This window comes from Ascaphus truei, chromosome 1, assembly GCF_040206685.1.
Source record: "Ascaphus truei isolate aAscTru1 chromosome 1, aAscTru1.hap1, whole genome shotgun sequence".
Classification (NCBI taxonomy): Eukaryota; Metazoa; Chordata; class Amphibia; order Anura; family Ascaphidae; genus Ascaphus; species Ascaphus truei.
The window spans coordinates 453,051,928-453,064,738 of NC_134483.1; the positions used below are offsets into that span (position 1 = coordinate 453,051,928).

The following is a 12,811-nucleotide window of genomic DNA, read 5'->3' on the forward strand; positions in this document are numbered from 1 at the left end:
TAGGGTAACGATTTTGCCCCCCCCGGATTAGTGTGTGAAACCCTCCAGAATCCTGCATTAGTTGTTAATAAATAGCTTTTTTATTATTTTCTGTCTGGCTAGTTGTTGTTGTGAGTCTGTCTTGTTTGTTATATGTTGTTAGTGATATATGTTTTTATGTCCTCATTCTGACATACTGCACTATAATTTTCTCTTTATTTTTTCACATGTCACGTCTTGGAGAAAATCTGCACTTTGCTTATCACCATCACCAAAGGACTTTGACTTGGACTTTACACTACACGGTTTGAATTGGCGCCGGCTTATCTTTTTTCTTTATTTGAATAAATACAAATACTGTGGGCGTATGTCATCGTTCCGTCGATCTTACAACGTTTGGTAGTACAGACCCAAAATGCAGCACAACACCAACAGTAAGTTCATATAAAAATGTGTAAGGGATCCTGCCCCTGCTCGCCCAGCGTTCTCGCCTGAAGGAGGGGATACTGTAAGGGTTCCGCTCCTGGGTTTGGCTGGAACTCATTTTTACAGTGCTTTAGAGCTTCCAGAAAATCCCTCCCTGAACCTGCAATCAGAATCACCTGCACTTGGTGTTACTCTGCTGCCTGCCTGTTTCTGCCTCCTATGCAGCTCTGGTCCCATTGGCTGCCAGTGCTACTTAGCTGCTGCCCTTCCCCCCAGGAAGTGCTGAACATAATACTTTCTCCAAGTAACTGTGCTTGCCACATGCAGTTCTGTTTGGCCTGACTTGCCTTGTTCTCTTCTCCTAGTTCCTGGCAGACTTCGCCTTCGCCGCGCTGAAGTGGCTACACTGTTCCTCAGTGTTTCCTGTGGCGTGTCTGCACTTCTCCTGCATCCTAAGGCCTTCCTGCTCAGTAGCCCCGGTACTACTCTCCTAGTTCTTGGCAGACTTTGCCTGCGCTGAAGCGGCTACACTGTTCCTCAGTATTTCCTGTGGCGTGACTGCACTCCTGCTTTTCCCGAGGCCTTCCTTCCACCCTGTTCCCCGTTCCTGTACCCACCACGCGGCAGCACCTACGCTGAAGCGCCTTCACTGAAGTTTTTTCTGTTGGCTTATTTTGCCTGTTTCGTCGACCTTCGCTCCTGTGCCACCTGCCTTGACCCCGGCTTGCCTATGGACTACTCTGTCTTCTCCAATCCTGACCCGGCTACTCAGGACTATGGACTACGCAACCCGGACCCGGCTTCGTCATCTATGGTCGGTGTTTTCACATCCCTATCTTAGCCCTGCGGTCCGGTCCAGGTTTGTGGTGAGCATAAGTGTTACAGTATGTTCAGCCCACAAACACGGACCCCGCTGAGGGGGGTTTAGGCCAGACCCTGTAAGAAGACCTGTCCCTGCCAAAAAAACTGTCCTTCTCTGAAATGCTTACCAAAAGCCCCCTTGAACTTTCCAAACATACGGACCGGTGCCTTAAAGTTCTTGCCGCTAGGAGGCAGTTCTTCTGCACCACAACACCTGTGGCTGGACCCCTGGAGGCACCCCGGTTTCCCTGGAATTCCCAAGCCAATGTTACATTCCTAGAGCCAAAGGATGAACTCCCTAGGTCTCCAGTTTCAAACTCAAGTTCCCCTTTCTCTGACTTTCGTGCAGTGCCTGATTTAACCCTTGCTAGTTCTCAACCCCTTGGCTTAAAAGCAGACCTTGCACATTATGCCCCCCTTGAGGCTCAAGTTGCCGAGTTTGTTGGGATCCATTGCTTTCATCGCCCTGCCCCAGCTAAAGTTCCTGCTACTGGGTTCCCTGAGACTTTTTCCGAAATACTGGCCAGCCACTCTGCTACGAGGCAGTCCCTCTGCACTTCTAGTCCTGTTACTAAACCCTTGGGGGTACCCCTTTCTCCTTGGAATTACCAAACTGATTTTGCATGTCAGGAACCTAAAGAGGAATTTTTTTCACGACACGTTTCTGATTCAGATTTCCCTTTCTCTAAAACATTTGCAGCACCTAGTGTAACCACTCCTGTTCTTCAGACATTTGAAATTCCTGCCTTTGACTCTAAACCTTTTTCCATAGAGCCTCCCACAGCAATTGGTTCCCCTTTTGCTGCTTCTCAATCTACCACTTCAGAGATCAGCTCATCTGTCTCTGATCCCTTTGCAAGGTCTGAGTTTCCTCTAAGTGCATCTAAGGACCAAGTTTCCAAATCAAAGTCCCCTTTCTCTCTTTACCCTGCAAAGGTTCAGTTCCCTGTTACTGCATCTAAGCATTCTCCAGCAGTACCTGTGCTACTTATAAAGCTCTTGATGTAATAGCAGGCTCCCATGTCTCCGATTCTCTTGTAGTACTGTATGTGATATGCCTATCACTAATGCTAAAACTCCTGTTTTAAAATGTACCTTCTCTAATGAGCCTGCAATGCCTGGACTTCCCTTGACCGATTCTAAGACTCTTGCCTCAAAGTTTCCCATAGTATCTGGTATCCCTACTATGGATTCTCGGACACCCACTTCAGTGACAAGCGGACCTTTCACCAATGTCCCCACATGGTTAAAAATACCTAATTCTGATTCTTCCATGACCAATACCCTTATTGCTCGGGCCCATGCAGTATAGGACAAACCTCTCTGTTTTTAAGGTTCCTGCCATAAAAATCCCCACAGGTTCTGGTATACCTATTGTTGACCTTCTGGCTCCCACTTCAGAGAAAAGCGCAACTTTCTCTGATTCAATTGAAGTACCTAGTATAGCCATTGCTGTTTCACAAATACCCACTTCAGAGACCAGTGTACCTTTCTCTGATTTCTGTGCTGTACCGAGTGTGACCATTGCTGCTTCCCAGACGTCCATTCCAGGAACAAACATATTCTTCACTAACTATTCTGCAGCTCCTGTTGTAACCATGGATGACTTCCAAACCCTCACAGCAAAGAATAGTTTTCCTCCCTCTAGTCTCCCTACAACTCCTCATGTAGCCTTGGAGTCTGGGATTCTCACTCTTCAGACAATACTGTCTCTCACTGACTCTTCCACAGTATTTGAGGTATCCGCTACAGACTGCATGACTGCTACTGTGAACTCAGGGTTATCTCTCATGGAACTTTCTGTAGAACCTGATGTATCTACAGATTCAAAGGATCCAGTGTTCAAAACGGAGTTATACTTCTCTGATTCTTCCACAATATTTGGGGTACCGACTACTGACTGCTCAACTTCTGCCGCAAACTTAGGTTCACCTCCCAGGGAGGTTTCTGTAGTACCGAATGTATCAACTGATTCAAAGGATCCCGTGTTCAAAACGGATTTATTCTGCACTGATTCCTCTAGTCAAAGAATGTTCAGTCCGCGCTCTTGCTTCCTAAGATGGCAGAAAATAAATGATTTCTCTCCTTCCTCTTGCAGCTCCTGTGGCTCGAAGTGCTTCCCCCCACTTTAAAGATGGACTCCGGTGGAAAACTCAGTCGGCGAACCAGACAACCAAGAAAGAAAGCACAGAAGCGCACCAAGGTAAGGATATGGTATAATGTAATAAAAATAACAACAAAGTAAAAACTTACATATGAGTAAAAGTTAATTCATATCCAGGTCAGATGAAGTCCTCATCATGTCGGCTCCATGCCTGATGAAGTATACTTGTTATACAAAACGAGTCGCGAATTGTGTAACCAGCTTACCTATCTATTGGTGGTTGGCATACACTCAAGTGTATCTATTCCGGTCGTGATTCCTCAATCAGCCGGCATCTGCGAACGGCTATAGGGGGCCTTTTTCCACGCATGCGCACTCGTACCACACATCATGCCAACATCCGCATACACGCGGAGGTGATCCTGCAGCGAGTGCCACGGAGTCAGCCCCAGCGCGCGGGACTACTACATAGGAAACAACACTGCCCCCTTACCTGATCAATGGTGGAGCCGACATGATGGGGACTTCATCTGACCTGGATATGAATGAACTTTTACTCATATGTAAGTTTTTACTTTGTTGTTGTTTTTATTACAGTATACCATATCCTTACCTTGGAGCGCTCCTGTGCTTTCTTTCTTGATTCCTCTACAGTATCGCGTGAAGCCATTGAGTCTGGAACTTCCACTCCTAAGTCAAGTTTATGTTTTCCCGATTCTTCTTCTGTGTTTGAAGTACCCAGTTCTAACTCCAAGACTTCTGTTTCTAAGTCAGGTTTACCGCTCTCCCAGCTTCCCGCTGTACCGGATAAAATCTGTACTGATCCAAGCTCTCTCCCTTTACAAGCAGATCCAATACTCGTGGGTTCCTGTGTGGTGCCTGATGTGTTCCCTCTGGGTTTCATGTTGCCATCTTCAAAGACTGAAACACCCCTAATGGCTTTCTTTGCCTTGCCTGAGGTGTCCGTCCCTGCTTCCTGTGCTCCCACTATGGGCATGGCATGCTTCTCTCTGCTCGCTCTTTGGTGCCTACTGCTTCCTCTGCGGATGCCCAGACATCGGACCTGATGCTTTCCAAACCCCATATGCCCAGGGATGCTGGCCTCTTATCATTTGCCAGTACCATGGCAGAAACCTACGTAAACACTCCAACCGTCACACTCAACTTGCTAGGGATAACAGGCCTGGACTTTAACAAGAGAACGGTATCAGTATCTTTCAGTGAGCCCTCCCGCCCTCTACCCTCTCCACCCAGTGACCGGATATCTTTTGGAGAAAAAGATTCTCACAAATATCTACGTGCTTATTTGAGCAATACAATTGCTGTTCCAGAATATTTCTCTGATACATCCGACCAACTATCGGTGTTTCTTGTCTTGTACTCTGGGACTATTGCTGGAGATCTTGCATCTGGCTTTTCCTTTCTGACAGTCCTGTTCTGGACTCCCCTGTTTTCCCACAGCTCTGCATATCCAAGTCTTTTTATGAAGATTTCAGCGTGTCAAGATTCGCTAAAGAACTGCTGGACCACGGGCCTACTACCTGCCTAAGATAGTTCCGAAACAATTCCATGTCGCCCAGATCTCTGTGATCCTGCCCCTGCTCGCCTGAAGTTCTCGCCTGAAGTTCTCGCCTGAAGGAGGGGATATTGTAAGGGATCTGTTCCTGGGCTTGGCTGGAACTCATTCTTACAGTGCTTTAGAGCTTCCAGACAAATCCCTCCCTGAACCTGCAAGCAGAATCACCTGCTCTTGATTTTACTCTACAGGCTGCCTGTTGCTGCCTCCTATGCAGCTCTGGTCCCATTGACTGCCGGTGATATTTAGCTGTTGCCCTTCCCCCCTGGAAGTGCTGAACATAATACTTTCTCCAAGTAACTGTGCTTGCCACAAGCAGCTCTGTTTGGCCTGACTTGGCCTTCTATTGCCTTGTTTTCTTCTCCTAGTTCCTGGCAGACTTCGACTTCGCCGCGCTGAAGTGGCTACATTGAACCTCAGTGTTTCCTGTTGTGTGTCTGCACTCCTGCTTTTCCCGTGGCCTTACTTCCACCCTGTTCCTGTACCCACCACGTTGCAACACCTACACTGAAGCGCCTTCGCTGAAGTTTTTCCTGTTGGCGAATTTTTGCCTGTGACCTCGACCTTCGCTCCTGTGCTGCCTGCCTTGACCCCGGCTTGCCTATGGACTACTCTGTCTTCTGCAATCCTGACCCGGCTACGCACAACTACGGACTACGCAACCCGGACCCGGCTTCGTGGTCGAAGGTCGGTGTTTTCACATCCCCACCTCAGCCCCACGGTCCGGTCCAGGTTTGTGGTGAGTATAAGCGTTACAAAATGTAATTATATTAATTAAATAGCAATATAAGGCGATGCAAGGACAAAACAGCCCTAGTGTCCTAACATGTTTTACGCACGAAGGCGCCTCAGAGAATGGAGGGCATGTATATACGCCTGTAAAATGGTGAATTTATTTAAAGATTGGCTTGTTGACATTAAAGCACTACATGACCAGGGTCCCAGATATCTAAAAAAAAGAGCTCCTAGTTCCCTACACTCCCATTTGCTCACTTCGATCTGCTGATGAAGGTCTACCTAACAGATCCCAGAATCTCCTTGATTTTGATTAGGGCCTGAGCTTTTAGCCACGCTGCTCCCACTGTTTGAAACAATCTGCCTCATACAGTTTGAAAGGCCCCTGCAAATCTATAAAAACAGGCTCAATACCTTCATGTTTAAACAGGCATTTAATTAATGAACCACAACCTGGGTTGGTATGAGAGTGTGTGAACTTGCTGCTCATAGCTGTTCCACAAGTTTGGAGATAATTGTAAGTGAGTAAAACATTGAGAGGGTTCAAAATAATAGTGATTTTTTTTTTTGTATATTACAATGCCTATATGATATAAACCAACCCCCAAGTACAATGGTGTACAGTATAAGATATCAAAATGAAAGATTAGGCAGATCGTTTTAAATAACTACAATTCAGTTCCGCCATGTGAAGACAGTCCCATAAGGGGACCAAAATATTAGACTTTTTTTTCCTAGCAAAACGGATTTTAAACCATTTCTGTGCCTATTCCTTTCATTTTAAAATAGTGACACCTAATTAAATCTGTTTTAACTACAGTTCCCTACAGATAAGTTAACTACAATGTATAGACAGGGGTGTACAAACATAAATATTTAGGGTCCAGCCAGAATTTGAAGGGAAAAAAAAAAAACTAAGGTTAGATTAGCTATAATGGTATCCCCCTAGCTGTGGCTGTGTGCGTCACACACACACACACACACACACACACACACACACACACACACACACACACACACACACACACACACACACACACACACACACACACACACACACACACACACACACACGTGTAAATATTTGTGTATATCTACTGTACACACAGATGTGAGTATTTCAATATATTTTTTCTGCACGTCTTTCCCCTATTTTTATCATTTAATATTAAATACAGACTGCATTACAATTAATAATCCCTGTAAATTAATGTTTTCTTTCATGGTAAAATCTGTGTATGTTTAATTTAATATAACACACACACACACAAACACACCTGGAATCTGACCAATATCTGCTTTATCTCATTGTGTGTACACACTTTACAGTATATGTAGATTAATATACAGTATGACACTTGGATCTGACTGCAAACTTAAAATAGCTGCTGTATGTTAGTGTCACAATGTATTTTATGTGAATTCTAGCAGAGCAGATCAGATCATACCTTGCCACGGCTATATGTGGGAGGAACTGGTGTGGTTACCAAAGCTCTTCACTGATAGGCTGATCACTGGGTGATGTCATGGCATTCTGGGACTTGTAGTTCATCTATCTGTAAATACTATACTATTGGAAGAGGCGCAGTACTACAACTCTCAGAAGCACCTGCAGAGAAGGGAGATCACATGACAAGCTGCAGCCTTAAACAAAGGTGCCAGGAGAGGATTTTCAGGTGCCTGGTCGCAGATGGTGCCAAAAAAAAGTTATATTCTTCACATCTTTAGCAATCAAATGTAATGATCTAAGGCTGTAAGGTTATTACCAAATGCCTGGCAGCTGTAATGTTTGCTGAATTAATATATATAATTAAGATCTGATAGCAATTTTACATAAGATGTATTATTTGACATTTTAAATAGACCATTGAAGGTCTATTTGCTCTTATTAAACGCCACAACAAAGCATTTCTTATTAATAAGCAGATTCCCTGAATGTAAATATTTTGTTAGGAATTTGTGGCCTAAGAGCAAAAAAAGATCTTTAATAAACAAATTACCAGCACTTTTATCATTGTCCACCTTTAAAACATAAAAACAAAATACATACAACTTTTGGAGTTTGGCTTGAAAGCATATAGATCTCAAGTAATATGGTCAGTATGTTCTCAACTCTGCCAAGCGGGCCCCGGGGGAAACACGCTACCACCTGCTTAACTGGTGCGTCCTGCGCTATCTGGAACTGTGATCCGCCTCTACTCACTCTCCTCCCAGCCTGGCTCAGAGGAGAGCGGGGAAAGGCGGATCACAGCCTCCCTTCCGTGAATGTGGGGTGTGTAATAGAGAAAGAATAGGACGAGTGTGCTGTGTGAGACGGGGGCTGTTTGAGAAAAAGGGTGAGTGTGACAAGGAGGAGATGGGGTGAATGTGGTGAATATTAATAATAGGGGTGTTTATTTATGAATTTTATTATGTCCATAAAATATCAAATCAATAATCAAACCCCGGAGAAATCCATGTGCCATGGGATGAGAGGTACTCAGACATATATTGATATTGAATATAGTGTTTGGATGCTGGTGTGATTAAAGAAGAGTGTTGTATAGAATTGATCCAGGGTGGATACATGTCAGTCTAAGGCTTACAGGAGATTAAGTCATTTACAGCTTATAAAGAACAGACCGTGACTGGTCAGCATTTTGACAGAAATAATATAACCTCTACATGTTCTTGTTCAGAGATACCATACTGCTCACGTTTATTGCAATTGTAAAGGCACATAAGCAATGGTTTATTTAGAAAACCAGTAATTAGTAAAAAAAAAAAAAAATACATAACCGGTTCAGGCAGCAATGTTTATTTTAAAGCAGCAGTCCAAGCTGCTGGGTTTTTGTTTTATTTCCCCCCCACCCCTTAAATATGTGCAGCAATACAATTCACACAAGGATAAGTAATTAGCTAAGTTGCCGATCGAGCCGTTCTTCTGTGATCGATCGGCGAAGATTCAGCTCGGGGGTTCACTAAATGGCTGTCAGTGCAGCAGAGGAGGACCAAAGATACAAAGTTCTGTGGGGAAGATCATGTGACAAGGCAGTCACTACATACAATTGGTGCACAGCTAGAGAGAGTGCAGGGCTCAAAAAGGGGTGTGCCAGAGCCTGATTCAGAAGAGGAAGGAGATGTGACTTTGTAAATGTTGCTATAAAAACAAAAAATACTTATTTTTTTATATATTATAATATAACGTCATTCAGGGTTGTTTCAAAAAAATGCTACAAGTATTTTCTTATAGGACAGAACTGATTTAGTTAAACAAACATGTAGGATATTGCTTGGTCTGCAGCTTGAAAATTACAAAATAAAAAAAAGAGACATGCAGAAAAAAGGCTAAATGAAATGTAAATAGGGCATTTAATAGATGAGAAACAAGATGGAGTATTTGGGGCATACTCTATAAATACCCATACTTGCAGAAGTCAAGCGGCCCCCAAAAAAAAAAAAAAAATAGATTCAAAGCTTTAAGAGTGACCCACAAAACTAGGCAAGTTATTGCAAACCATAATCAAATACATAATTATTTTAAGCTATTGTCAATTACAACATGTTGTGGTAGAATCAATATGGATTTTGTGGATGGAGAGGAGGGGAGAAGCGATGCCTCATTAATTCAGTGGAAGCCTTTAAGGCAGGGTTCTCAACTCCAGTCCTAAAGAACCCACAACAGGACAGGGTTTCAGGATAACACTGATTCAACACAGGTGTTTCAGTCAAAGACTGAGCTACTGATTGAGCCACTTGTGCTGACACAGGTACTGTATATCCTGAAAACCTGATCTGTTGGGGGGTCTTGAAGACAAGAGTTTAGAACTCGTACTTTAAAGGATAATTTAGTGTACACACTAATATGATGAGTTTATGTACAGTATTGTACATTTGCATTTTTACAAGAAAAACACTTCAGTATAGTTCAGGTGTCTGTTTCCTAGCATTAGGTATATGATACCACCAATATACATACATGACCACGTGGATTTATTCTGTAATAAGGTCATTCACACGTGTGATACCCTGCTGACTTACAATTTTGGGGATGCAAAACGCATTATTCCTCGTATTGTTTAAAACATGACCTAATTATGATGCAGTATCTTCCGTTGGCAGCTACAGTGGCCACTTGGCAGTGTTGGGTGGGATTAAAGAGGGATTGCAAAATCACAAAAGACGACGGAGGACAGTTGGATGCTGGAGCGTCTGGGTTAGAAAGTGATCTAATCAAGATGTGTGGTTGAAAGCGGGGACGAAACAGATGTGTATGAGGAAGTGATGTCACGGAAAACAGTCCATTGAGATAACAGTGTAACTGCTTTTTCTAAATTGTAACAAAATGCGACACTAATAGGGAAGTACAGTTAACAGGAAATATGTTGTTGCCTGGAAATAGGCTGTCTCCTCGAAATAGAGAGGTGAATATAGGGATATCGGTAAACATGTTGTTAATTTTACATTTATATTTTACATTTAATAGTGGGTGAAGGTTGGGAAGTCTGGTATGTGAGCGGCGATAGGACACAAGGAAGGGGGGTGAGAGACTGTATATGGTGATAATAGCATGTGAAGGTCACCTGAAACTTTTGGCTTTGCATATGCTTATAAATTAACGCTGCTTTGTTTGTTTGCGTGGCACATCTCTTGTGAGAAACAGCTGTCACCCAGAATTCTGCAATCAATAAACTCCCTGGTCGTGGAGTCGTGACAAGTTGGTCTCCAACCAGCAGCAACAGAAACAAAAATATGTGTAGCAATAGAGACAGCTGTAATATTGTTCAAATAAGTGAGTGAGCGAGAGCCCTTCCCTTGCAGGTCATGTTGCGACTGCCCTTCATACGTGTGGTGAGTATTACGAATTGTGTAATATTATATTAACAGCAATCATTAATGTAACTATGTATTTGTAACCATGTATTATTTGTCATCATAACTCCGTGCCCAGGACATACTTGAAAACGAGAGGTAACTCTGAATGTATTACTTCCTGGTAAAACATGTGATAAATAAATGGTCAATACAATGTATATTGATAGGTCAGAATTGGCACAGCGGACTAATAACACAATTCGCCTTCTCCCTACCATGCTAAGAAATTCTAATCCATCTCAAACAACTGTGGAGAGATAGTAACAAGTACAGTGTTTTCTATGCTATTTTGAAGCCAAGTGGTGGACGTTCAATTTGTAATTCCTTCTCGACTTTGTTAACATCGCCTTGTATCTTGTCTGCTCAGCAAAGCAATACATACATGCTGAGCATTAAATAAACTTTAAGTATAATAAATAATATATAAAGAAATCTTAAACTCAAGCGGATATATAAGTTAAGACGACATGTACGACTATAATACAAAATTCGACCTTAACCTTCTGACGTTTTATTGTAATCTACAAATTACATTCCAAGCAATTATCTCCCGTAAGTACTATTTCTCTGTAGTATCTGTTATTTTTCAGAAGTTCTGCTTATTTGAAGATGCTGAAAAGAAACAGCTCGAAAACACCAAAGTGGCTCGACCGTGTGCAGCTCATATAAAAGCAGAGCTAAAAATATCCCACGGGGACTAAAAAAAAAAAAAAAAGCGTTGGTACAAACTTTGTTCGCAGAAAAAGAAAAGAAAAAAAGAAAAGCCATTTTCCCCAGCAATGCTAAGCAATCTTGTGAGGGTTCGTATGCTTCGAGGCTGCAGACTAAGCAGAATGGAAGAAAAGTTACTTACCTAACTCTGGTGCTTTGCTCAGCACAAAAGCGTAAGCCCAGAATTTGCTGACTGGTCCATAATAGAAACTCTGGTCACAAACTGACTGCTTCAGCCCTTTGGTCATCAAAATGTACAGCATGTAAGCACCCGTCCGAACAGCACCAAATATACTTTAAACAAAGGAAAACAAGAGGTTTGGTCATCAAAATGGTGTCGTGAAACCTTTAAGTAGAAATGAATAGTCATTAAACAACAACACTTCATATTACATCATGTCACGTCCCTCATGAAAATGGCGCCACGAAAGTAAACGTAACATTTATTACACGACTGTAAAAGTAGTTCAGAATAATTCATTGGCATTCCCATAGTGCCTGCATGTCCCATGTGGGATCGGAGAGCGTCTCACTTATTTTAATTCTTCAATACTGTAGGGTTCACTGTTTTTTTGTATTATGACCCATTACTAAATTAACCCATTCAATTCAACACAGGCCCCCATGTGTAAGAAGTAGTGCAGCTCCTTGTTTGCAGAGGTACTCAGACATGTTGCAGCATGAAAAAAAAGGAAAGAAGTGATCTAAGTGGCGCTTAAATCTATACTATTAATGAAAAATATCATATAGTAATAGTGCCTAAAGTTGTGCACTTAAATCAACACAATAATGATGGGTGAAAAGTCAATGTAAAAATAATTAATTTAATAAAACAAATTATTGTTGCAGCAGGAAACTGCGGAAAAGTCCCATAAACTGATCTCCCTGCTGCGGCTTTTCTGCAGATCTAGCACAGCTCTCGGGAACAGTGAGCCTCGCTACAGTATATCTGCACGTGTGAGGCTCGAGGCAGATATTTCAGTGGGGAAAATCATCATTGTGTAAAGTCCTCCTTGCCAACCTAGTCTGCATATTTTCTTAAGCATCTGTAAAAGCGCAAGTTCGTTTTGCTATGTTGCATATTTAGGATATACCCTTGGGTCTATTCCAGCTGGATTTGTAATCTTTTATTGTACTGTATGATCCTCCTTCAGCAACATGGGGAGATGCATGTTAGTTAAATAGTTCTACAAATAGCAAGTCAGCTTTATTATGGACAAATACATTCAGGGCCCCTGCTCTGAAAAGATTTGGCAATGGTACATATACACGTCTGCAAATGAACACTTTTTAATGATGCTGGGTCTTCGTTGTAATACAGACAATATTACAGCTCTTTTGAAACTGCTCATATTTTATCATCTTCAACACACCATATGCCTCTTCAATATCAGTACTTTCCATCACAACCAAATAAACAGGTTATATTCTTGGCCTCCATAAATGGATTTTTAAAATAAGATACTGTAATAGTTTATTTATAGATTGTTGCTTTTTTCTTTTGATGCGCAATTATTTTAATACGTGATTGTTTTTTACAACTTTACAAAACAGATATGGGGTTG

The 12,811-nt window shown here is 42.3% G+C and overlaps 1 protein-coding gene across 2 annotated transcripts in view; it reads right to left on the reverse strand.

The window, feature by feature from the left end:
* ELOVL6 (ELOVL fatty acid elongase 6) overlaps positions 1–12,811 on the reverse strand; it is a 109,360-nt gene that overhangs the window by 3,060 nt on the left and 93,489 nt on the right. For both annotated transcript variants that reach the window (XM_075617163.1, XM_075617164.1), the window contains exon 3: positions 11,389–11,540. In XM_075617163.1, the coding sequence (XP_075473278.1) occupies positions 11,389–11,540 (152 nt within the window). The remainder of the gene's footprint in view (positions 1–11,388; positions 11,541–12,811) is intronic.